Below are 26,127 nucleotides of genomic sequence, written 5' to 3' on the forward strand. Positions count from 1 at the left end.
CGCTGTGACCTAGACTTGGCGCATGCGCCGGGCAGGACGGGCCGGATTGAAAACTATGGCGTGGGTACCTGCAGAGGCTGCGGTGGAAGAGTTGATGCCCCAGCTGTTGCCAGTGGAGCCCTGCGACTTGACAGAAGGTTTCGATCCCAGCGTACCTCCGAGGACTCCTCAGGAATACCTGAGGCGGGTCCAGTGAGTGATTAGACCCTGTGCGGTGGGCTGGTGGTTCTCCCTGCGCACAGCGCCCAGTGCCTCGCCCCACCACCAAATTTGATAAAGCCCTGTCTCTGATCCCGTCTCCAGTTTAGGACCGGATCAAGATCCCTTCATTGCATCTATGAACTTAATTTTGCTAAACGTGATTACTCGTGAGAAGATAACGTGAACTTAAATTTCTTTGCTTTCAGTCCAGATAATTTCAGAAATATATCGTTTAGTACCTCAATTGCAATTCTGAACTTTTTTTTTCTGATTTTGTAATGAACTGTAGAAGTGGATCGCTTGTTTTAATGCGCATGAACAACAGTAATCACGTTTCTTGCATTTATTATTTGTTTGTAGGATCGAAGCAGCTCAATGTCCAGATGTTGTGGTAGCTCAAATTGACCCAAAGAAGTTGAAAAGGAAGCAAAGTGTAAATGTTTCTGTGAGTTTTATTACCCGTCAGGGGATTTCCCACTCCCAACTACAAATTAAAAGACCAAGGCTCTTAGTATAGTATCAGATAGTATCAGGCAGTATCAGTTAAGATTTGACTACTCTGTAGTAAGTTAGTAAATTAGACATTTGCTTGTACTTTGTCCCCTAAAAGGACAGATTCCATTTACTGCTTCCATAGAGGCTTTTGGTAACCCTAGCATTCATGGAGATTTGCTCATAATACTTTAAGAAGATGATCAAATCCTAAAGGAGGCTTTAAATAAGTTACTTACGCTATCCTTTATTTTTAAGGTATCTTTTTGCACTTCTTCATAATTATTATTGGGCTGATATTTAACTTTAATGTAGTTTGCATGTTCTGAATTTGACTGGCTTTTGTTTTTTAAAAATTTGAAATCAAAATATCTTACACTTTTCTAGGTATTTTGCCACTGTAAACCTTTTCATTTGTTTATCCAGCACACTTTTTACAAAGCAACTCTGTTGTGCTAGACACTGGAAATACAACAGAGGATGAAACAAAAAATATGTCCCTACCCTTGTAGAGTTTACATTCTCCTGAGAAAGAAGAAAAGCAAACAATTTAATTGCGTATTTTGACTCTTGCTGTGAAGAAAGTTAACATAATGACCAATAAGTAACAGGGATTAGCAGCAGAAGGTCTCCTTAAGGAGGTGCTATTTAACCCACAGTGGAAGGAGAGGATTCAATTTGTTTTTAAATTGTAATAATTCCTTTTCCTTTTATGTTCTAAGTAATTCCTTTATCTCATGTTTATAATCAGGAGATTTTAATTCAGACACTATAGTTTTCATGTAATTCCTTTTCAGAAGTTTTTAGTTGCTGGAAGATGATACCTTATATATCTGGCTTTTAAAAAATGACCATACTAGGAGTTCCCATTGTGGCTCAGTGGTAACAGACCTGACTAGGAGGTCATGGGTTCAATCCCTGACCTAGCTCAGTGGGTTAAAGGATCTGGCATTGCTGTGAGTTGTGGTCTATGTCACATATGTGGCTTGGATTCAGCATTGCTGTGCCTGTGGGGTAGGCCAGCAGCTACAGCTCCAGTTTGACCCCTAACATGGGACCTTCCATATGCCATGGATGCAGGCCTAAAAAGACAAAAAAAAAAAAAAAAAAAAAAAAAAGACCATACTAAGTTTTATTTCAAGGCAATATGTGATCATTTATCACCTATGTGCTATTTTGGGAAACAGAAGTAGACCTTGTAAAGTCAAAAGTCTTAAATTACTTGAGTACATTCTACTCATACCAAGATTCTTTTTTTGGAATATATCTCTCTTTTTGTTTCAGACTGTTTTGCTGTTATAGAAAAGTAGGGCTAGATTATATCTTCAGGGCTCGTATGATTTGTTTTTTTTTTTTTTTTTTTTTTTTTGTCTGTTTTAGGGCTGCACCCGCAGCATATAGAGGTTCCCAGGCTAGGGGTCCAATCGGAGCTGTAGTTGCCAGCCTTTGCCACAGCCACAGTAGAAAGTAGTATTCCTACTTTTATTAGCTCAGACATAATTTTAAGCTCTTTAGTAGATATGTTATTGATGGACTAGTAGATAAAAGAGGGTGTTGGGGGAGGCTAGGGGTCCAATCAGAGCTGTAGTTGCCAACCTACACCACAGCTCACGGCAATGCTGGATCCTTAACCCACTGTGCAAGGCCAGGGATCAAACCCACAAGCTCATGGATGCTCGTCAGGTTCATTAACCACTGAGCCACGACTGGAACTCTTGGATTTCTTAATACATATAATATATACATAAATATATAAACTATAAGCCATTCCATATTGCTCTTACTAAAGTGATCATATAAGGGGTCTTTTCCTAATGTCTTATGTCTCAGACATAAATAGTAAAGAGAATTCCCTTTTTTACATCTGAAAAAAAATTTATAGAAATTTATTTCTTGTGTAGTCTTATTTGCTTTATTATTCATTTTTCGTCTTGATTCTGCTTTTACTTTGCAGAAGCATGAGATTCTAGTTATAACACTAACATTGATTCTGACATTTATGAACTGATCTCTAGCTTTCAGGATGCCAACCTGCGCCTGAAGGATATTCCCCTACACTTCAGTGGCAACAACAACAGGTGGCACAGTTTTCAACTGTTCGGCAGGTAAGTGTACTTTCATCATTTAATCAATTTAAACCCCTCTCTCCCTTCCATTTATTTCTATTTTTAGACTGTATTTGGAGAAATACAATTTAGTAGTCTACTGTATAAATATAAAAATATTTATGAATTAATTACCAAATTATTGTTATAATCATTACCATAATATAGTCTGAAACATATTTTCCAAATTTTAGGATTGTTAGATTTTTGTGCACTGGTGATTTCTTTTCAGTTATCCAGTCTCAGAAGATCATTTGTCTACCTTATTTTCCTTTAGAGTGTGAATAGACATAGAAGTCATTGGAAATCACAACAGTTGGATAGTAACGTGACCATGGTAAGTTTCTCTGTTTAGATTGTACAGTGTATAACTATTTGAAATAGTCCATATTGGAGTTCCCTGGTGGCTTAGCAGGTTCAGGATCTGGCATTATCACTGCCATGGCATGGATTTGATCCTTGGCCTCAGGAACTTCCACATGCTGTGGGCATGCCACCCCGCTCAAAAAAGAAATAGTCCATATTTCCTTTCCATTCTTAAGGATTCACTCACTTAATCCATATTATTTTAATTCTCTCCCATCTACTCTTAATAGTAACAATTCGATTATCTTACTAGCCTGAAAAGGATAGAATCAGTAATGCAAGTTATTTTTATGACAGTTTTAATCCACAACGTCTTGAGAGATTTTAGATCAGTCTCCACAAGTTTTTAAGGGTTCTTATAAATATTTGCTTTTTACGAACTTAAGTACAGTTTCAGTATTCATAAAAAGATTGAATAAAGACTTATTGGATTTTCCTGATAAGGTGTGTTGCCAATACTAGTGAGTGACATTTTCATAAAGCTTGCCATGCCTAATAGAAAGTAGTATTTCCTACTTTTATTAGCTTAGATATAATTTTAAGCTCTTTAGTAGATATGTTATTTATGGACTAGTAGATAAAAGAGGGTGTTGGGGGAGTTCTCACTGTGGCGCAGCAGAAACGAATCTGACTAGTATCCATGAGGATGTGGGTTTTGGGTTTGATCCCTTGCCTTGCTCAGTGTGTTGGGGATCTGGCATTGCTATGAGCTGTGGTGTAGGTCACAGACATGGCTCAGATCCCGAGTTGCTGTGGCTGTGGCCTAAGCCAGCAGTTGTAGCTCCGATTTGACCCCTACCCTGGGAACTTACATATACCTCAAGTGAGGCCCTCAAAAGCAAAAAAAAAAAAAAGAAAGAAAAGGAAAAAAGAGAGTATTGGGAAAGAGGTGGATACATTGTTCCAAGACAATACTTTTTTGGCTGCCTGGTAGCATATGGAGTTCCTGGGCCAGGGATCAGATCTAAGCTATAGTCGATACCTAAGTTGCAGTTGTGGCAACACAGGATCCTTAACCCACTGCTAGGCCGGGGATTGAACCTGTGTCCTAGTGCTCAATCCTGTTCCACAGTGGGAGCTCTTTTTTTTTTAATGGCCATACTCGAGATATTTGAAAGTTCTCAGGCCAGGGATTGAATCTGAGCTGCAGCTGCAGCAACACTGCATCCTTTAACCCACTGTGCCCAAGGATTGAACCTGCACCTCCACAGCAACCCAAGCCACTGTAGTTGGATTCTTTTTTTTTTTTTTTTTTTGTCTTTTTAAGGCAACACCTTTGGCATATGGAGGTTCCCAGGCTAGGGGTCAAATCGGAGCTCTAGCTCCTGGCCTACACCACAGCCACAGCAATGTGGCATCTGAGCCACATCTGTAACCTATACCACAGCTCACAGCAATGCCAGATCCTTAACCTGATGAGCAAGGACAGGGATGGAACCTGTGTCCTCATGGATGCTAGTCGGATTTGTTTCCACTGAGCTCCTGCAGTTGGATTCTTAACCCACTGTGCCACAGCAGGAACTCCTCAAAGACAATACTTTTAACCTCATATTCTTCCTGAGAATCAAATGAAAATTATTTCTCTTCAGAGGGAAATAAATGCACCTATGCACACAGTTTTGTTCAGTTTCAAGTGCTTCATAGATTTCAAATTGTAGAAGCTTCTTCTAGGCACTGCTTCCTAACATTATTTACCTGATGACACATTAGGATAAATGGAAGAGGCTGCTCCCATAGCCTAAGAGTACCAGTTGAAAGCTCAGGGATTCCATGTGACCTCTCTATATGCTTTTGTGTACCATTTGGAAGCTCTGCTCCAGGGAAAATGAAAGGCACTAACATCACTTGCCAAAGATCGTTTAACTCATAAAAGGTATACCTAAGATTTAACCAATCTTTGTCTAACTCTGGAGCCTTTCAGCTCTGCTGTGAGGCCTCTTAGTAAAAAGAGGGAGAGGGCCATAGGTAGGTAGATATATATATATATTTTTTTTTTGCTATTTTTTGGGGGGAATATACTTACTAATTCAAAAAGAAAAAAACTGCATCAGTAACATTACGATGATATAATTTTGTCAAAATGGAAATGAATGAACATAATTGATTCAGCAAATGAAGATCATCAAAATAGTGGAATATTACATAACAGTAATATATGTTCATCAAGGCAGGTGGAAATATGTAAATAATAGAAAGGATTGTTAAAGCACACTCTGATGGCAGCTATATAAATATAACAATTTACTGATTGATTTATCTAATCATTTAGTAAGTACCCACTACGTTTTTTTTCTTTGCTTTTTAGGGTTGCACCCCCAGCATATGGAGGTTCCCAGGCTAGGGGTCGAATCAGAGCTGTAGCCACTGGCCTACACCACAGTCACAGCAACATGGGCTCTGAGCCGCTTCTGCAACCCACACTGCACCCCATGGCAGCGCTGGATTCTTAACCCACTGAGCAAGGCCGGGGATCAAACCTGCATCCTCCTGGGTACTAGTAGGGCTTGTTATAGTTGAGCCACAATGGGAACTCTGTGATACTCATTACATGTAATATACAGGATTTTCAGTGCTACCTGAAGCAGAAATGATCTCTGACCTAATGGAGTAATGGGAAAAGATAGATACGTGGTTCCAGGACAATAGGTTTTAACCTTTTGGGTATCTCATATTCATCCTGAGAATCTAATGAAAGCTATATATCCTCAGGGGGAAAAACTGCACATATATGTAAAGTAATTTGCAAGGTGATGTGTCTCAGCAAAAATTGTTCTGATCAAAAATCACTTTGCTGTATATTTGAAACTAACACAGTATTATAAATCAACTAAAATAAATACTTTTTAAAGAAGTTTTAGAAATTGTTCTGTTAAGGGAGCATTCTTGAGCTAAATGGTCCTGCTTTTTTTCCCCCTCTTCTGTTAGCCCCACTCATGGCAAGTTCCTGGGCCAGGGATCGAATCCCTAGCCACAGCAGCAACCCAAGCCAGATCTCCCTCCCTCTTTTGGCTGCACTGGCTGAATGTAAAAGTTCCTAAGCCAGGAACTCATGCCACAGCAGTGACCAGCACTGCTGCAGAGACAACACTGGATCCTTAACCCACTGTGCCACAAGAGAGCTCCTAATTGGTCCTGCTTTTTTTCAGTCTGACAATGTAGAATAAATATTTCTTATTTGATTGGACAGCCCTTTAAGTATGTGGAATATGTAATCATGTCTCCTTCCCTGGGATTCTCATCCTTTATTCTTGTAAGCATTCTTAGTGTCCCATATCAGCTCCTATCTTTATCACCCTCTTTTGAACACACTCTTGTTTGTCACTGTCCATAAAGTATGATTCAAACTATAGAGTTCCCATTGTGGCTCAGTGGGTCAAGAACCCAACACAGTGTCCGTAAGGATGCAGGTTCGATCCCTGGCCTCCTTCAGTGGGTTAAGGATCTGACATTGCTGCAAGCTGCCATTGTCACATTCGTGGCTCATATCCTGCATTGCTGTGACTGTGGTGTAGGCCTGTAGCTTCAGCTCCGATTTGACCCCTAGCCTGGGAACTTCCATATGCTGTAGATGCAGCCCTAAAAAAAATAAAATAAAAAAATAAGTAAATAATAAAGTACAATCCAAACTAAATGCTGGTGTGACCATCAAAGTCTGAGATCAGGGTGTCGGTACATTTCTCTTCAGGCCTCTCTCTTTGGTTTCAGATGGTCATCTTCTTGCTTTGTCCTCACATAGTCTCCTGTGTGCACACACATGTGTAATAGCTCTCTGTCCACATTTCCTCTTCTTATGGATGCAGGTCATTTTGGATTAGGACCTGCCCTAACTACCTCATTTTAACTTAATTGCTGCTATAAAGGCCCAGACTTCAAATAATCACATTCTGAGGTACTGCGGGTTAGGACTGCAGCACGTGATTTTTAGGACTACACAGTTCACTCTTTCGTAACAGGCAGTATATCTTTGTGTTGAGGTGGTGGGGATACAGAGGAATTCTCACTTATTTTTTTCACTGTTGAGTATTTTCTTTAAAAATTATATAGGAATAACTAAATTCTTCTTCTTTTTTCTTTGTTTTAGCCAAAATCTGAAGATGAAGAAGGCTGGAAAAAATTTTGTCTCGGTGAAAGGTTATGTGCTGAAGGAGTTACTGTTGGACCAGCTGCAAGTGAAAGTCCTGGAATTGATTATGTACAAGTAGGTGATAATGTGGCTACACAAAGAAAAATTATAATTTCAGTGCATGATTTCATGTAAAGACTCAGCAAACTGCAGTCTAGGCCAAATCCAATCTGCAACCTGTTCTTGTCCAGCTCATGAGCTAAACATAAAAACTTTATAGTTTTTACATTTTTAAAGGGTTGTTAAAAAAAATTAATAATAATGTGACTTAGACAGTATATGGTCTACAAAACCTAAAATATTTGCTGTCTGGCTCTTTACGGAAATTACTTGCCAATCCCTAACTTAGTTCATTGGCTCTTTGACTTAAAAATTGATAGCCTCATTTATAAAACAATGTACTGTGGCTCTTTTTAGGTTAGCTTCATATCTCTTATGGTTTAGCTTTTTAATAATTTTGTCAGATAGGATTCTTTTTTTAAAAAACCATTAGGCATGAGTCAAACAATGAGTTATAAGTAGTCAAGGAAACAAAGTTAGGTGCTTTAAAATGTTTATTCATAAATTCATATTCTGGAGATTAAATGTTGAGGGTATATTTTAATTTCACGTGACTTTATTTTATTTTTTTTGCTTTTTTTAGGGCTGCACCCGTGGCATACGGAGGTTCCCAGGCTATGGGTCTAATCAGAGCTACTGCTGCTGGCCTACACCACAGCCACAGCAATGCAGGATCCAAGCCACGTCTTCCACCCACACCACAGCTCATGGTAACGCTGGATCCTCAACCCACTGAGCGAGGCCAGGGATCAAACCCACAATCTCATGGTTCCTAGTTGGATTCTTTTCCACTTCACCACAATGGGAACTCCAATTTCACGTGACTTTTATTTTAATCATAAATTATGTAGCTATCTGCTTCTTGTCCTTTAGCATTCGCTTGCCTTCAGCATTCGCTTGCCTTCAAGTGTGCAGATGTTCCAAGGAAACTCACTGTATTCATCTGCATTACTAGTAACTCCTGAAACTATGTTGTTCTGTTGAATAGATATTTATCATTTTCTGTGTGGTGCCACATTGTGTTTTTCCTATTAAAATTAGTTTTAAAAAAATAAATAAATAAATAAAGTAAAATTAGTTTAGCCCCAAAATGTAAAGCTCCAAAAATCACTGAAAAACACCAAGAACCCAAATTAAAAAAAAAAAAAAAAAGGCAAAGAATATAAAGGACATCTCACAAGAAGGAAATACAGATTGTTCTTACATGAGAAGATGCCCAGACTCACTTATGATAGAAATTTAACTTATAATTGCACTGAGCTGGTATGACATATTGGTAAAGAAAATTTGATACACTGAGTCAACAAAGGCTAGGAAGACAGGCACTCTTACACATGGTAGTGGGAGTGTAGACAGATTCAAATCTCTAAGGGAGCTAATTTGACACTGTTTCTTAGACAACTTATGTTCTTTGGGATAATATCCATAATATATTTTAATTTGACACAGAATTAAAATATATATAGTTCGTTATTACCAAATACATACAGGTGAGGGAGTTCCCATTTGGAGCATTGGAAACAAATCTGACTAGTACCCATGAGGATGCAGGTTCGGTTTCTGGCCTTGCTCAGTGGGTCCATGGTCCGGCGTTGCCACGACCTGTGGTGTAAGTTGCAGACATGGTTCAGATCCCGCGTTGCTGTGGCTGTGGTGTAGGCCGGCAGCTATATCTTCGATTCAACCCCTAGCCTAGAAGGCTTCCATATGCCACGGGTGCACCCCTAAAAAGAAAAGAAAACAAAACAAAACCCAAAATACATACAAGTAAAGCATATCATGTGAAAGAACAATTTAAGAACATAAAAGTTTAATGCATGTCCTCAAGTTTCGCACCAAGTCAGGACTGTTTTCATAATCCAGGCTTCCCGCATTAAATTCCAAAGCACTTTCTTAAATTGAAGCAGACTAGGTTTGAAAAAACTCATTCAAGTGCCTTTAATTCCTGAAAATAATAACTTTAGCTGAAGATTTTGAAAAAGTGTATACAACATATTAATGTCATAGTATCATTTTTTTCAGTTTCACGTTTTAACATCTTAATTACTAAAATCGTTCTTTGGTTTTAATTTACGTGTTCAAATGTTAAGACATTATTTTCTTGGGCATTACCAACATAATAGCTCATGGAATATTTTATTGTAATGGACAGTGGAGAAATTTTTCTTTTATCTAGTCTTTGTTCTTTAATAACAGTGTGTTGAGAAATTCACCAGTTTGGAAAAAAAAAAAAAAAAATGAAGCCCCCTCCTTGTAATACTATTTAGTAAATTTCAATTTAATTTTTCTTTCAGATTGGTTTTCCTCCCTTGCTTAGCATTGTTAGCAGAATGAATCAGGTAAAGTCTGTCTGATAATAAGAATGTTAAGTGTTCTTTTGTTTGCAATGTGTGTTAAAATATTTAAATAATTTGCTGAATATTTACAGTATGTAAGACCCAGTTCTAGACTTTGTAACAGTTCTTATTTAATCCTCACTACAACCCTTTATGGGGGATTATTATTAATACCTATTTTTTTGTAGCTGAGGAAACAGAATTAAAGTCACTTGGTGGTTTTTCAGTGAATTTTAATGGTGACATTGGGACTCAGCCCCAGGTTGATCTGATGTTAGAACTCATGCTCTTGATCATGGTGCTAAACTATTCACATATATACATTTTAGTTATAAGTCTTAGATTCTGGGGTTTGAAATAAATACTGAGATCAAAAAGGTGTTTCTAGTTCTGGATGACCTACGCATTTCACTAAGAATGAAATTTGAATTTCTTGGATCAAAAGGGGAGAAATAATGGACTTCAGTCCTTCAGTCTTTCAGGAACTGTTACCTATTTAAAGAGCAAATAAAAACTTTTGATTGTTTTGCATTCACATAGCATAGAGTACCAATGTAGATAAATTTTTTTTAAGAGTCATACTCTGTTGTAAATCTGGAGTTCCTGCTGTGGCACAGCAGGATCCAGGGTGTCTGTGTAGCGTCAGGACACAGGTTTGATCCCTGGCCCAGCACAGTGGGTTAAAGGACCCCGAGTTGCCACAGCTGCAGTGAGGGTTGCAACTGTAGCTTGGATCTGATTCCTGTCCCAGGAACTCCATATGCCCTGGGGTGACCCAAAAAAAAAAAAGCATCATACTCTGTTGTAAATCAAAAACTGGCTGACAGTTTTACTCACATATCACTTACATTAAGATTAAGATACTATAGGGAAGTTCCTGTTGTGGTGCAGCGGAAACAAATCCAACTGGTATCCATGAGGTTGTGGGTTCAATCCCTGGCCTTGCTCTGTGGGTCAGGGATCCAGCACTGCCATGAGCTATGGTATAGATCGCAGAAGCTGCTCAGATCCCTCATTGCTGTGGCTGGCAGCTGTATCTCTGATTTGACCCCTAACCTGGGAACTTCTATGTGCTATAGTTGCAGCCCTAAAAAGCCCCCCCCCAAAAAAAGATACTGTAGTAGGTATACTAAATTTGATGAGAGTGATGTTTGTAAGTGTCCATCTATGTTTGAATAAGCCAGAGAATATTTTCAGTAGTTTAGTGAATTCCCTCTATATAGCTTTAAAGCTGATCTTTCTCTTTATATTTGATTTGATGAAAACAAGCTGAAAGTATTTTTGCAAAGATTTTTTTTTTCATAGTGTGTGAATTTTTTTTTTTTTTTTTTTTTTGTCTTTTTTGTTGTTGTTGCTATTTCTTGGGCCGCTCCAGCGGCATATGGAGGTTCCCACGCTAGGGGTTGAATCGGAGCTGTAGCCACTGGCCTACGCCAGAGCCACAGCAACGCGGGATCCGAGCCGCATCTGCAACCTACACCACAGCTCACGGCAACGCCGGATCGTTAACCCACTGAGCAAGGGCAGGGACCGAACCCGCAACCTCATGGTTCCTAGTCGGATTCGTTAACCACTGCGCCACGACGGGAACTCCTGAAATTTTTTTTAAGTAGTTCTGAACCAAATTAGTAGTTATAAACTAAATCTTCGGTTTTAAACCAAGGTATTGATACTTGAAATTATATAAGAATATTTTTTTAAAAACCCATCTAATCAAATTACTAAATAAAGTTGCACTTTTCTCTGGAAGTCTAAAGAATGAGGTCATTTTAAATATGAGTTGTTTTCTAACTAAACTTAATGAAACTCAGGTTGAACTTAGTGTTTTATATTAATGCTATTCTTCCATCTCCTTCCCCTCTTTTTAGGCAACAGTAACTAGTGTCTTGGAGTATCTGAGTAATTGGTTTGGAGAAAGAGACTTTACTCCAGAATTGGTATTACCGCATCTTTTACTTTTCATAGTACAGACCAAATTACATATACTTACCTTATATATGATATGACTTGACATTATTTATATATATGTTTATACTATACATATATGTACAACTCTATGAATAATGCAAATCATGGTTATTTGCAGTGAAATAAGGAACTTATACTAGAATGCAAATCAGCATACTGCTTCCTTCACTAAGAAAATCTTACATTGAGGGGAAAAAAAGTCAACTAAATAGTTGATTTATATCCTGGGAGGAGCTGCTTATCTTGTCACAGATCAGTAAGCAATAGACTGACAACCAGTCTGAGACCCCATTTCAAATAGCACTGGCTTAAAGAAGTTTGAGATGCATTTTCTAACATGGCTTTGAAATCTAGTCCACAAAAGAATAACAAATACTAACAATAATAGTAAACATATGTACCAGGCATTGTTCTACAGATTTTACATATAATAACTCCTGGAATCCTTTAATAACCTATGAGCCATTATTTCCATTTTAGAGATAAGGAAACAAGCTCATATAGCTTCAGGAACTTTCTTCAAGTCACACAGATTATAACTGCTAGAACTGAAACTCATGGAGTGGCAGTCTGGCTAGACTCTTTAATAACAACTGCCCTCTATTTTGTTGCTTTATACTCAGCTTATCTTTCACCTTCAAAACTGGGCAAATTTGGTAGACATTTTATAGGTGAATTACCTACTTAATCCCTTAATAGGGAATTTTATCATCCTTTGAAGTTAGACTTAATTTTTAGAAACAGATTTTTTTCAAAATTGAGGGTATCTGCAGGAGTATATCTGAGCCTCCAAAGCTCCCTGTCAAAACATGTGATATAATCTTTGCCCTCTAGAAGGTTAGGTTATAGTATTCTGGGAGAGATAGGAAAAGCAACATTACACTATAGTGTATATGTTTCTCAGCCTGTCATTCAGGCAGTTTCTTAGCTAAGTCTCTTACATAACGTATAATGGTTACACTTTTATCACTATATTTTCACTCTGATTTTTTAAATTTTTCATTCTTGTATTTTTTTTTTTTTTCTCTTTTGGCTGCCCTGTGGCACATGGAGTTCCCAGGCCAGGGATCAGATCAGAGCCACAATTGTGACTTATGCTGCATCCTATAATCCACTCTGCCAGCCCAGAGCAAAAACCTACATCCTGGCATTGCAGAGACACTGCCAATCCCGTTGTGCCACAGTGGGAACTCCTATATTTTCATTCTTTTAAATCTCTACTGTAATTTTTTTTTTTTTTTTGGTCTTTTTTTGCCACTTCTTGGGCCGCTCCTGCAGCATATGGGAGGTTTCCAGGCTAGGGGTCTAATCGGAGCTATAGCCGAGGGCCTATGCCAGAGCCACAGCAATGCCAGATCCGAGCCGCGTCTGTGGCCTACACCACAGATCCTACACCACGCCGGTTCATTAACCCACTGAGCAAGGGCAGGGATCAAACCCGCAACCTCATGGTTCCTAGTCAGATTCGTTAACCACTGTGCCACGATGGGAACTCCCAAGAACATGTAATTTTTAAGGGGAAAAAAATCCATGTTTAAAATCACTGTTTTTAAGTTCCCATTGTGGCTCAGTGGGTTAAGAACTTGACATAGTCTCTGTGAGGATGCGGGTGTGATCTCAGTGGGTTAAGTGAGCTGTGGGGTAGGTGCAGATGCAGCTCAAATCCAGCATTGCTATGGCTGTGGTGTAAACTGACAGGTACAGGTCCCATTCAACACCTAGCGTGGGAAAAAGAAAAAAAAAGAAAAAGTAAATAAATTTTGTTCTAATATTCTTCAGGATTTCCCAAAGTAACGTGTTCAGAATAAACTCAGTCATATATACTGCTGGTGGAAATATCATTTGATATGACCTTTCTAGGGTACAATTTAGTGATATATGTTGCAGTTTGTCTACTTATTATTTTTTTAATTCCATATAGGGAAGATGGCTTTATGCTTTATTGGCTTGTCTTGAAAAGCCTTTATTACCAGAGGCTCATTCACTGATTCGTCAGCTTGCAAGAAGGTGCTCTGAAGTGAGGCTTTTAGTGGTAAGTTCATACTTGCTATTTCAAATCAAAAGCACTCATCAATTTATGTGATGATGAACAATTTCAATGAAATAGGAAAGCATGGAATATTTTATAGAATTAGATTTAGTCACATAATGTAAGAGTCTAGAATAACAGTAGCTTAAATAAAATGAACTGTTTTTCTCAGACAAATGAAATCTGAAGATAGGTAGATTAGATCTGAGATGGCAATAACCCAGGCCTTTGAGTTCTGCCACATGTGGTTCCATCCTCAAACTCACCTCATAATCCAAGGTGGCTGCAGAAACTTCAGCCATTGTATTTTATTATAGGGATGTTGGAAAGAAGACAAGAAGGTCCTCCCTCTAAAGAGCCTTCCCAGAGGTTCCACAAGCACATCTGGCCAAAACAGCTCATTGGCCAGAATTTAGTCACATGGCCATAGGGTTGTGGGTAATGTGTACTTTTAATTGGGTGACAGTGTGCTCAGCTGAAAATGAGCTTCATTTGCTAAATAGTAAGGAGAGTCATGAAGCTAGAGTGGTCGACTAAGAGTCTCTAGCCCGATGGTTATTTTGAATTTCTCGTCAGACCCTTCCCCTAACTCATGCTTGCAGCATTACAATATAAATTAATTCAATGTCAAACTAAGCCCACTTCTGATTTTTTTCTCATTCCTCCCTTCCCTTCCACAAAATGTGTACTTGTTCTCCATTGACTACTCCAAAATATCTTCATTAGACATCCATGATATGATACAAACTAACTTATATGGCCTATACTCTAAGCAAAATGTATTTGTTACTCACTAAATATTCCCTATGCTATGTTCCTGGACTTTATTCCCTCTGCAGAAGGGACTTTTCACTCTCTTCTAATCTGTGTCTAAATACCATTTACTTTTCACAATCTTTTCATAATACTTGCCCTGATCCTCAAAGTATGCTGTGTATCTTTTTTTTTTGCCATTTCTTGGGCCGCTCTTGCGGCATATGGAGGTTCCCAGGCTAGGGGTCTAATTGGAGCTGTAGCCTCCAGCCTACGCCACAGCCATAGCAACACAGGATCTGAGCCCAAGTATGCGACCTACACAACAGCTCACGGCAATACCGATCCTTAACCCACTGAGCGAGGCCAGGGATTGAACCCGAAACCTCATGGTTCCTAGCCAGATTTGTTTCTGCTGAGCCACGAGGGAAACTCCAGGAAATATGTTTTATTCAATTTGTAACCTATAGTACTTTGCACATAAAAGAATCAAATGCCCTGGAGTTCCTGTTGTGGCTCAGTGGTAACAAACCCAGCTAGTATCCATGAGAACACAGGTTTGATCCTTGGCTTTGCTTAGTGGGTTAAGGATCTGGCATTGCTGTCACCTGTGGTGTAGGTCACAGATGCAGTTCAGATCCCGAGTTGCTGTGGCATAGGCCAGCAGCTGCAGCTCTGATATGACCCCTAGCCTGAAAACTTCCATATGCTGCATGTGTGGCCTTAAAAAAAGCAGGAAGAAAAAAAAGGGTTGGATGGCCTGACATCACTGAAGTGTGTCCCAAGTTTGAATTAATGTATGGCACATCTGTTATAACATTACTTATTTATTGTGACTATTCCTTGAAATGAATAAAAATAAATTATCATACTCTGTAAGACTACTTTCCATATGTCTTAGGTCTTTCATTTTAACAGATATTTGAAGGGAACGATTCAGTGATATACGAAGTATACAATTCAGGAACTACTTCCATCATAATTGAGAACCATAATCTGGAATATTTTCTTTAAAATATTTTTATATAATTTTTTCCATTAGTGTACAGTTAGGACATAGGCTTTTTTAGTTCCTGTACTTGGAACCAAGAAAAATATCTCTCCCAAGTTAGCCTCCTGAGAGCCCTCAGCTGTTATTTCTTCTCAGAACCTGTTCAGGCCTTTTTTTTTTTTTTTTTTTTTTTTTTCTTATTAGGGCTGCACCCACAATATATGAAGGTTCCCAGGCTAGAGGTCGAATTGGAGCTACAGCTGCCAGCCTGTACCACAGCCCCATAGCAATGCAAGATCTGAGCCATGTCTGCGACCTACACCACAGCTCATGGCAATGCCAGATCCTTAACCCACTGAACAAGGCCAGGGATTGAACCTGCAACCTCATGGTTATTAATTGGATTCATTTCTGTTGCACTACAGCGGGAACTCCTCAGGACTTTTCTTTTTTAAAAAATGGTCTTATGGAAGTTCCTGTCATGGCTCAGTGGTTGCTGAACCCAACTGGTATACATGAGGATGCAGGTTCGACCCCTAGCCTGGGAACCTCCATATATGCTGCTGGTGCAGCCCTAAAAAGACAAAAATAAAATTAAAATTAAAATAAAAAGTGATCTTAGAGTTCCTGCTGTGGTGCAGTGGGTTAAGAATCTTACTGCAGGGAGTTCCCTTCGTGGCTCAGTGGTTAATGAATCTGACTACGAACCATGAAGTTGTGGGTTTGATCACCGGCCTCACTTAATGGGTTAAGGATCCGGCATTTCCGTGAGCTGTGGTCGAAGACGAGGCTTGGATCCTGCATTGCCGGAACTGTGGTGTAGGCCAGCGGTTACAGCTCCAATTGGACCCCTAGCCTCGGAACCTCCATATGCCACAGGTGCAGCCCTAGAAAAGAAAAAAAAAAAAAAAGAATCTTACTGCAGCAGCTCTCGTTGCTACAGAGATTCGAGTTTTATCCCCAGGTTTGAGCCCCAGGGTTAAAGGACCCGGCATTGCCACAGCTGCTGCTTGGATTCAGTCCCTTTCCTGGGAACTTCCTTATGCCATGGGTGTGGCCATTAAAAACAAAAAGATCTTAGATTTTCTCAAGGGATCATCAACTCAACAGTTTTTCTTTTTTCTTTGATTATTTTCTATTTCCATCTAATTACCGTCATCTAGTGAAATGTTCAAAAATGTTAAAAGATAACAGATTACATTTTATTTTATTTTATTTTATTTTATTTTATTTTTTGTCTTTTTGCCTTTTCTAGGGCCACTCCCTCGGCATATGGAAGTTCCCAGGCTAGGGTTCGAATGGGAGCTATAGCAACACGGGATCCAAGCCGCATCTGCAACCTACACCACAGCTCATGGCAACGCCAGATCCTTAACCCACTGAGCAAGGCCAGGGATCCAACGCACAACCTCATGGTTCCTAATCAGATTAATTAACCACTTCGCCACGACGGGAACTCCAACAGACTACATTTTAAAGGTTTTTTTTTTCTTTTCCTTTTTTTTTTTTTTTTTTAAGGACAGCAAAGATGATGAGAGGGTTCCTGCTTTGAATTTATTAATCTGCTTGGTTAGCAGGTAAGTAATCCTTAGCTTCTTGCTTTGTAACAGCATTATTAATGGTAGTAGAGAGTATTATTTCCATTTTACAGTGAGGAAGTTGAGGTGTAAGCAACTAATATTGTATATATCACAATTCTCTTTGTTTCTAGTTTTTCTCTACAAATAATGTCACATTGAAGATTCTTATACATAGACTGCTATTATTTCCTAAGGGTAAATTCCTTGAAATAAGTTAATGGGTTTGCATGTACTTCTGAAACAGGTATTTATTGCTTGTTTGACTTCCAGAAAGATCATACCACTCTGTTCCCACTGAAGTATCAGTGAGAGTGCACATCTCCCATTCAACACTGGCCATTTTCAGTTGATGTAAATGTTTCCATTCTAGTTATAAAAAGATATAAATTATTTTTATTTGCTTAGGTTTGATTACCAGTAAGGGTATGTTTCATTTTATTGCAATTTTTAAAATTTCTTGTGTCCTTTGTTCATTTTCATTTGGGGCATAAATTTATTTAGTATATGTTTGATTTCATTTCTTACATTAAAATTTCATATGGAGTTTGAAAATGTTTTTGTACTCTTTTTTTTATTTTTTATTTTTCTTACTTTTTTTTTGTCTTTTGTCTTTTTAGGGGCGCACCTGTGGCACATGGAGATTCCCAGGCTAGAGGTCTCATCAGAGCTGTTGCTGCCAGCCTACACCAGAGCCAGCAACACCAGATCCAAGCCTTATCTGCGACCTTCACCATAGCTCACGGCAACACCGGATCCTTAACCCACTGAGTGAGGCCAGGGATTGAACCCGCAACCTCATGGTTCCTAGTCGGACTTGTTTCCTCTGCGCCACAACAGGAACTCCTCTTTTCATATTCTAAATTCTTATGTGTGAATGTATATATGTGTGTGTGTGTATGTATACATACACATTTAATTTTAGGTCTCTTTCTGGACTTGATATTTTTGTTCATTGGCCACTGTTTTTATTCTAATACCAGTAACATCAAAGCTTTATAATTTATTTAAATATGGGGAAGGTAAATAATCCTGTGTTCATTTTCCCTCCCCCAAACAAGATACTTTTTCAGAGTATACATATGTTCAGCATATAGCTTCTTGATCTACAATAATTATGCTAACATTGATAATTAAAACTTACTGGGAACTTTGTGCCAGATGTTTTTCATAGTGCTTCAAAATAGGACCATTTAATCCTTAGAAGGTAGGTACTGCTGTGGCACAACAGAATGAATAGTGTCTCTGCAGCAGCAGGGCGCAGTTTTGATCCCTGGCCCCTCACAGTGGGTTAAGGATCCAGCTTTGCTTCAGCTGTGGCATAGGTTGCAACTTGGGCTCAGATTCGTTCCCTGGCCTGGGCACTCCATATGCTGTGCGGCGGCCAAAAAAGAAAAAAAAGTAATAATAATAAAGTAGGTACTATTGTCAGTCTATGAGTAAGGAAACCATGGCAGAGAGAGGTTAAATTACTTTCTTACCATCATAGAACTAGTAAATGGCAGAGCTAAGATCTAAACTCAGGCAGCGTTACTCCAGAACTAAGCTTTTAACTATGCTTATAACAAACTAAACTAATACCTACCTTTTCTGTTGATGATTAGGATTAAATGAGAAGATACAGATTGCCCTAAGAACAAATATACTATATCTCTGATCCTTAGAACAACTCAGGGTTTGTTTGTTTTTTTTCCTTTTACAGATGAGGACACAGGTTCAGAAATATTAAGTAATTAAGTACTAGTTCAGTAAGCTAGTGCTTAATGGACCCAGGGATTTAACATATCATCTGACTGATATTTTATAATATTATGCAGTTATGAGAGAATAAATGATTATTGATGATTTTTCCCCCTCAATAATAGTATGCAGTTATGAGAGAAAAAAATCCTTATTGGTTATGATTTTTTTTTCCCCTCAGAAATTTAGGTACAAATGAATAAAAGTTCTAGGATACAAGTTTCTGAGGATAGAGACTTCACTTGGGAAACCTTATAGAATGTTATAGTAAGTTTGAAAAAAAGATATCATAGGCCTTGACTCTTTGCAGTAGCAGCTTCAGTATAAGTATTTGATATTGTTATAAGTCTATTGTGTTTTTTGTTGTTTTGTTTGTTTTGGTAGCTTTAAGGCAATAACTGCTAATTCATAGAAATATATGGTCAGATGAGTGAGATCCTATTCAAAAAGGATCCAGGAGTTCCTGTCGTGGCTCAGTGGTTAATGAACCCAACTAGCATCCATGAGGATGCAGGTTCAATCCCTGGCCTCACTCAATGGGTCAAGGATCTGGCGTTGCCATGAGCTGTGGTGTAGGTCACAGATGAGGCTTGATCATGCATTGCTGTGGTTCTGGCATAGGCTGGCAGCTACATCTCCAGTTCGACCTGTAGCTTGGGAATCTCCATATGCTGCTGGTACGGCCCTAAAAAAAAAAGACCAAAAAAAAAAAAAAAAAGATCCAATAACTGTTAGCCACCTCAATTATTTTACCAATGATAATTATTTTTTTACACTTCGTATTGAGATTTTCAAACATAAAAATATAGTGGAATCAGAGTTCTCTTGTGGTACAGAGTGTTAAGGATCTGATATTGTCACTGCAACAGCTCGGGTGATTGCCGTGGCACAGGTTCCCTCCTTGTCCCAGGAACTTCCACGTGCCACAGATGTTTGTAGCCTCCACCCCAAAAAAACCTATATACTATATATGTAGTATAATATACCAGTCCATCACCCAGGTTCAACAATTACTAACTCTTTACCAGGATGTTTCAGTTTTCCTTTTTTTTTTTTTGTCTTTTCTAGAGCCACACCCGCAGCACATGGAGGTCCCAGGCAAGGGGTCTAATTGGAGCTGTAGCTGCCGGCCCACACCACAGCCATAGCAACGCGGGATCCTAGCTGCGTCTGTGACCTATACCACAGCTCATGGCAACACCGGATCCTTAACCTCCTGAGCGAGGCCAGGGATTAAACCCCAACCTCATGGTTCCTCGCTGGATTCATTAACCACTGAACCACAACGGGAACTCCTGTTAATGTATTTTAAACAAATCTCAGAAGTGTCATTTCTCCTGTTTTAGCTTATCTAACTCATTAGGGCTTTTTTTAAAAATTTTTTTATTTATTCATTTATTTATTTATTTATTTATTTATTTATTTATTTATTCACTTATTTGTTGAAGAAACTGGGTCTTCGGGGAGTTCCTGTTATGGCTCAGTGGAAAACGATCCCGACTGTATCCATGAGGTTGCGGGTTTGATCCCGAACCTCACTTAGTGGCTTAAGGATCTGGCATTGCTCTGAGCTGTGGTGTAGGTTACACATGCGGCTTAGAAAGGGTGTTGCTGTGGCTGTGGTATAGGCTGGCAGCTGCAGCTCTTATTCGACCCTCAGCCTGGGAACTTACGTATGCCACAAATGTGGCCCTAACCCCCCCCCAAAAAAAAAGGAAGGAAGGGGCAAAGAAAAGAAGGAAAGGAAAGGAAGAAAGAGAGAAAGAAAGGATGAGGGAGGGTGGGGTGGAGAGAGGGAAGGAAGGAATCCTGGAATTGGGTCTTTGACTTGTAAAAGTTCCCATATTCTGATTTTGACAACTAACTTCATGGTGATATTTAATATTTGTCTGTCCTCCATGTTGTCTGTGAACTGGTGGGTAGGTCTAGAAACTTGATTATATATATAGTGGTGTTTGTTTGACAAGACCACATGTGTGCTGTTGTGTCATATCAGGAAGCACATAATGCCTAGTTGTCCCACTCTTAGTGGTGATGAAGTTGACCATCCCATTCAGGAAAAGGGATGTTGCAGTCATTATTCTTTTTTAATTTTTTATTATAGTTGATTTACAATGTTCTGTCAATTTCTGCTGTATAGCAGTGTGACCCAGTTACACACACATATATATATATTTTTTGCTTTTTAGGGCCACACCTATGGCATATGGAAGTTCCCAGGCTAGGGGTAGAATCGGAGCTGCAGCTGCCAACCTTTGACACAGCCACAGCAAACCAGATCCAAGCCTCACCTGTGACCTACACCACAACTCACAGCAGCACTGGATCCTTAACCCACTGAGCAAGACCAGGGATCGATCCTATGTCCTTATGGATACTAGTTGGGTTCATTACTGCTGAGCCACAATAGGAACTCCTATACATTCTTTTTTTCACATTATCTTCCATCATGTTCTGTCACAAGTGATCAGACATAGTTCCCAGTGCTATATAGCAAAATCTCATTGCTTATCCATTCCAAATGCAATAGTTTGCATCTACTAACCCCAAACTCCCAATTCTTTTTGATGCTCAAATAGTTCTCTTTGGACAGTCGGCGCCCTTCAGATCAGTTCTTATGCTTTTTGTTATATAACCTTAGTGGTCTTTTATCTTTTATAGCTTTCTTCCTTTCTAGTATGCCAAGGTGGTTCATATGTATCTTGGACAGTTGTGGCTCCAGATCTGGAATCAGTCTTTCCTCCTGGGAGTGCTGGTTCCTCTTTTAAAGTAGAATATGGTATCTAGAGTCCACAGTTTGAATATTAGGGAAGCTAATTGTTGTGAGGTTGGTTATTGCATTTAGGCCTTTTTTTTTTTTTTGTCTTTTTGCCTTTCCTAGGGGCGCACCCGCGGCATATGGAGGTTCCCAGGTTAAGGTCTAATAGGAGCTGTAGCCGCTGGCCTAGGCCAGAGCCACGGCAACTCGGGATCCGAGCCGCGTCTGCAACCTACACCACAGCTCACGGCAATGCTGGGTCCTTAACCCACTGAGCAACGCCAGGGATCGAACCTGCAACCTCATGGTTCCTAGTTGGATTCGTTAACCACTGAGCAACAATGGGAACTCCCATTTAGGCCTTTTCAGTGACTAGAAATTACTCATTTTTTTAGAAAAAGAAAAATAAAATCAAGCATTTTAGAATCCACCTTTATCCACTATAGCCTTTCTCCCTTTTGTTGTTATTTACTGTATTAATTTTTAATTTATCCTTCCAGTTATTTTTTCTTTTAAAAAATATAAGCAAATATATGTATGTAAATATATCTGTATTCCTGCACATGCTTACAGAAGGTAACCTACTAAGCATATCATTCTGTACCTTGTGTTTTTTACCTAAAAAATCCTGGAAAGCACTTAATATTAGTGTAGATATTTTCCTCATTCCTTTTTTATAAAAGCATCATAGTCTTCCACTGTGTAGATGTACCACAGATTATTCATCCAGTCCCTTTATTGATGGATATTTGTGGATATTGATGGATGATTATTTGTGGCTTTTTGCTCTTTTTTTGTTTGTTTGGGTTTTTTTGTTTGTTTGTTTGTTTTTTGTCTATTTAGGGCAGCACCCACGGCATTTGGAGGTTCCCAGGCTAGGGGTCAAATCGAAGCTGCAGCCGCCAGCCTACACCACAGCCACAACAACGCGGGATCCGAGCCACATCTGGGACCTACACCACAGCTCACAGCAGCGCCAGATCCTTAACCCACTGAGCAAGGCCAGGGATGGAACCTGAAACCTCATGGTTCCTAGTCATATTCGTTTCCACTGTGTCATGACAGAGCTCCGTGGCTTTTTGCTCTAAGTAGTGCTGCAATCAATATTTTTAAGCATACAATAAATTTTTTTAAATTGAAGTTGATCTAGAATGTTGTGTTTGCTTCTGGTATACAGCAGAGTAATTCAATTATACATATATACATGTATTTTTCAGATTCTTTTCCATTATGGTTTATTACATACAAGATACTGAATATAGTTCCTGATGACCTTGTTATTTATCTAAGTTGTCTGTAACACTTTGTGTCTATTAATCCCAAACTCCTAATTCATCTCTACCCTTTGATAACTGTAATTTGTGTTCTGTGTGTTTTTGAGTCTTTGTGTTTTGTAATAAGATCTTTGTATCATTTTTCTAGATTCTACATAGAAGTGATATCATATGATGTTTGTATTCTCTGACTTACTTCACCTAGTATGATAATCTCTAGGTCTACCCATGTTGCTGCAAATGGCATTATTTCATTCTTTTTTTGTGACTAATATTCCATTATATATATACCACATCTTCTTTATCCATTCATCTGTTGATGGACCTTTAGGTTGCTTCCATGTCTTGGCTATTATATGTATATAGTGCTGCTATGAACATTGGACTGCTTATATCTTTTTGAATTAGAGTTTTCTCTGGGTATATACCCAGTAGTAGGATTGGGAGAACATGTGGTAACTCTTATTTTTAGTTTTTTAAGGAACCACCATACTGTTTTTACATAGTGACTACATCACTTACATTGTCACCAACAGGGTAGGAGGGTTCCTTTTTGTCCACATCCCCTCCAGCATTTATTTGTACTTTTCGATGATGGCCATTCTGATTGGTGTGATGTGATATCCCATTGTAGTTTTGATTTGCTTTTCTCTAATAATTAGCAATGTTGAGCATCTTTTTATGTGCCTCTTTGCCATCTCCATATCTTCTTTGGAGAAATGTCTGTATAGGTGGGATTGAACCTATGCCACAGCAGCAGCCTGAGCTACTGCAGTAACAACACTGGATTCTTAACCCACTGTACCACAAGGGAACTCCTCTGCTCATTTTTTGGTTGAATTGTCTGTTTTTTTGTCATTGTATGAGCTGTTTGTGTATTTTGGAAATTAAGCCCTCATTGGTCTCATCATTTGCAAATATTTTCTCACGGTCTTCAGGTTGTCTTTTCATTTTGTTTGTGGTTTTTCTTTGCTGTATAAATTCTGTCTTCACCAGGTATTTTGATCAACGTGACTTAGCTGATGAGCCATCTTGATGTAGCTGCGCTCTTGAAGATAGAAGATACTTGGGATGAAGACAACCTAAGTCTGAGGAAGTGCAGTGCCAATTCAAGTGCAGGTTGCATCACATCGTCAACACTATGTGAAGCCTTCATCTTAACCTGTGCAGCTCAAGTTGATATTCAGAAGATAGACTGTATTGATTTGAATGTCTGAGGTATCTTTGAAAGACCTTGCCCAGTTAGGTTGTGATAATATTTGTAAAACTACAAATATAACAAAATTTATTGAAGTATTTTTAAAAATCCTTAAAAAAAAAGGACCTTACCCAGTTTTTGATGAACAGTTTAAACAGGTTTCTGTAATCACATACTTCTAAAACTAAATTGAATGCCATTTATTGATGAAGCATCCTGCACAAAAACTGTATGATGAAATTTTATAGAGTGCTGTTTCATTATTTACATATATACATATAAAATGTTAATTGAAAATGTGTTTTGGTTACAAAATTTTGTTTGATTCTTTAACCAAACAAAAGACAAGGTTAAATAAAGGATAAAGACAAGTATTAGAATTAAGATAATCTAGATTATGGAGTTCCTGTTGTGGCTTAGCTGTTAACGAACCTGACTAGGATCCATGAGGATGTGGGTTCAGCCCTGGCCTTGCTCAGTGGTTTAAGGATCCGGTGTTGTTGTGAGCTGTGGTATAAGTCGCAGATGTGGCTCAGATCACGCGTTGCTGTGGCTGTGGCGTAGACTGGCAGCTGCAACTCTGATTAGACCCCTAGGCTGGGAACCTCCCTATGCTACATGTATGGCCCTAAAAAACAAAACAAAACAAAACAAAAAGATAATATAGATTATATGGTACGTGTATTCATAGTCAGCAACAAAATTGATCTGATGTTTTTCCTTTTAAGCTCAAACTGTTATTTTTAAATGTTTTATTGTGTTTATTACAGTTTGTTTTCAGTAATACCCTAAAAGGTAGAGTGTCTTAATTTTTCGGACACATCTTTTATTCATATCACTTATAATTTATCTATTTCTATATCAGGTAGAAATGTTTCCTACTTTAAATAACAAAAAATCCAAATATCAATGGGTTTTCAAATAGGGATTTATTTATTTATTTATTTTTTGTCTTTTGTCTTTTGTTGTTGTTGTTGCTATTTCTTGGGCCGCTCCCGCGGCATATGGAGGTTCCCAGGCCAGGGGTTGAATCGGAGCTGTAGCCACCGGCCTACGCCAGAGCCACAGCAACGCGGGATCCGAGCCGAGTCTGCAACCTACACCACAGCTCACGGCAACGCCGGATCGTTAACCCACTGAGCAAGGGCAGGGACCGAACCCGCAACCTCATGGTTCCTAGTCGGATTCGTTAACCACTGCGCCACGACGGGAACGCCGGGATTTATTTTTTTCACATAGCAAAAGTCTAGAGGAGATGGCTCTTGGCATTGGTTCAGTGACTCCACAATACCAAGATCTCTGATAATCTTTTCGCTTCCCTCACAGTAGGATGGCCACTGCAGTGCAGAGCATTGTGTCTGTACTCAAGACAGGAAAAGGAAAAAAAAAAAAAAAAGGAGTTCCCTTTGTGACTCAGTGGTTGATGGACCCAACTAGTATCCATGAGGATATGCATTCGATCCCTGGTCTCGCTCAGCGGGTTCAGGATCCAGTGTTGCTATGAGCTGTGGTGTAGGTCACAGATATGGCTCGGATCCCAAGTTGCTCTGGCTGTGGTGTAGGCCAGCAGGTACAGCTCTGATTGGACCCCTGGGAACCTCCATACGCTGTGGTGCGACCCTAAAATGACAAATGAAAAAAAAAAAAAAAGACAGGAAAAGGGTAGAAGGAGGCAGAGCCTTCTACAACTGATCCTTTTCTCACAAAAGCAGAACCTCCTGCAGAAGTCCACAACAGATCTGTATTCATCAGTTGGCCATCAGTATATAAAGTCATTACCTCTAGAAAAGTGGGAAAATGGAATTAGAATCTTTTCCAGTCTTTCTAATGCGAGATGGAAAAGGAAAGGGGAATGGAATTAACTACAGATCAGGCAACCAATACTTCTGCCACTAGTTATAAATGGAACATATATAGTTTTGTATTTGAATCTTTTCTGCTAAGTCTTAATAAAGCTGAATTTTAAATGAGTTTCTGTTGTGACGCAGTGGAAATGAATCTGACTAGTAACCATGAGGATGCGGGTTCTGTCCCTGGCCTCGCTCAGTCGGTCAGGGATCCGGCATTGCCATGAGCTGTGGTATAGGTCACAGATGCAGCTTGGGTCCCATGTTGCTATGGCTGTGGCATAGGCGGCAGCTGTTACTCCAATTCGA

At 39.1% G+C, this 26,127-nt stretch overlaps 1 protein-coding gene across 5 annotated transcripts; it reads left to right on the forward strand.

The window, feature by feature from the left end:
* Positions 8-25,331, forward strand: GEMIN2 (gem nuclear organelle associated protein 2). 5 transcript variants are annotated; one of them, XM_003121777.5, is made up of 10 exons: positions 8-192; positions 562-646; positions 2,709-2,798; positions 3,076-3,135; positions 7,246-7,362; positions 9,642-9,686; positions 11,552-11,620; positions 13,573-13,683; positions 16,943-17,001; positions 23,770-25,331. In XM_003121777.5, exons 1-10 carry the CDS (start codon positions 23-25, stop codon positions 23,807-23,809), a joined length of 846 nt encoding a protein of 281 aa, XP_003121825.1. In that variant the 5' UTR covers positions 8-22; the 3' UTR covers positions 23,810-25,331. The 5 variants fall into 5 exon arrangements, with proteins under 5 accessions (XP_003121825.1, XP_005659962.1, XP_005659960.1 ...); XM_005659905.3 differs by having other exon boundaries at positions 16,948-17,001; positions 23,770-23,864; XM_005659903.3 differs by having other exon boundaries at positions 13-192; positions 562-634; positions 23,770-25,274.

The sequence above is a fragment of the Sus scrofa genome, chromosome 1 (genome assembly GCF_000003025.6).
Source record: "Sus scrofa isolate TJ Tabasco breed Duroc chromosome 1, Sscrofa11.1, whole genome shotgun sequence".
In the NCBI taxonomy this organism is placed as follows: Eukaryota; Metazoa; Chordata; class Mammalia; order Artiodactyla; family Suidae; genus Sus; species Sus scrofa.

What these genes read in the sequence shown, in the direction of transcription:
- GEMIN2 (XM_003121777.5), top strand. Translation starts at nt 23, where the DNA reads ATGCGCCGGGCAGGACGGGCCGGATTGAAAACTATGGCGTGGGTACCT. An exon ending in AGCAAAGTGTAAATGTTTCT is followed by an intron (nt 647 to 2,708) that starts GTGAGTTTTATT and finishes ACTGATCTCTAG; the next exon opens with CTTTCAGGATGCCAACCTGC. An exon ending in TGGATAGTAACGTGACCATG is followed by an intron (nt 3,136 to 7,245) that starts GTAAGTTTCTCT and finishes TCTTTGTTTTAG; the next exon opens with CCAAAATCTGAAGATGAAGA.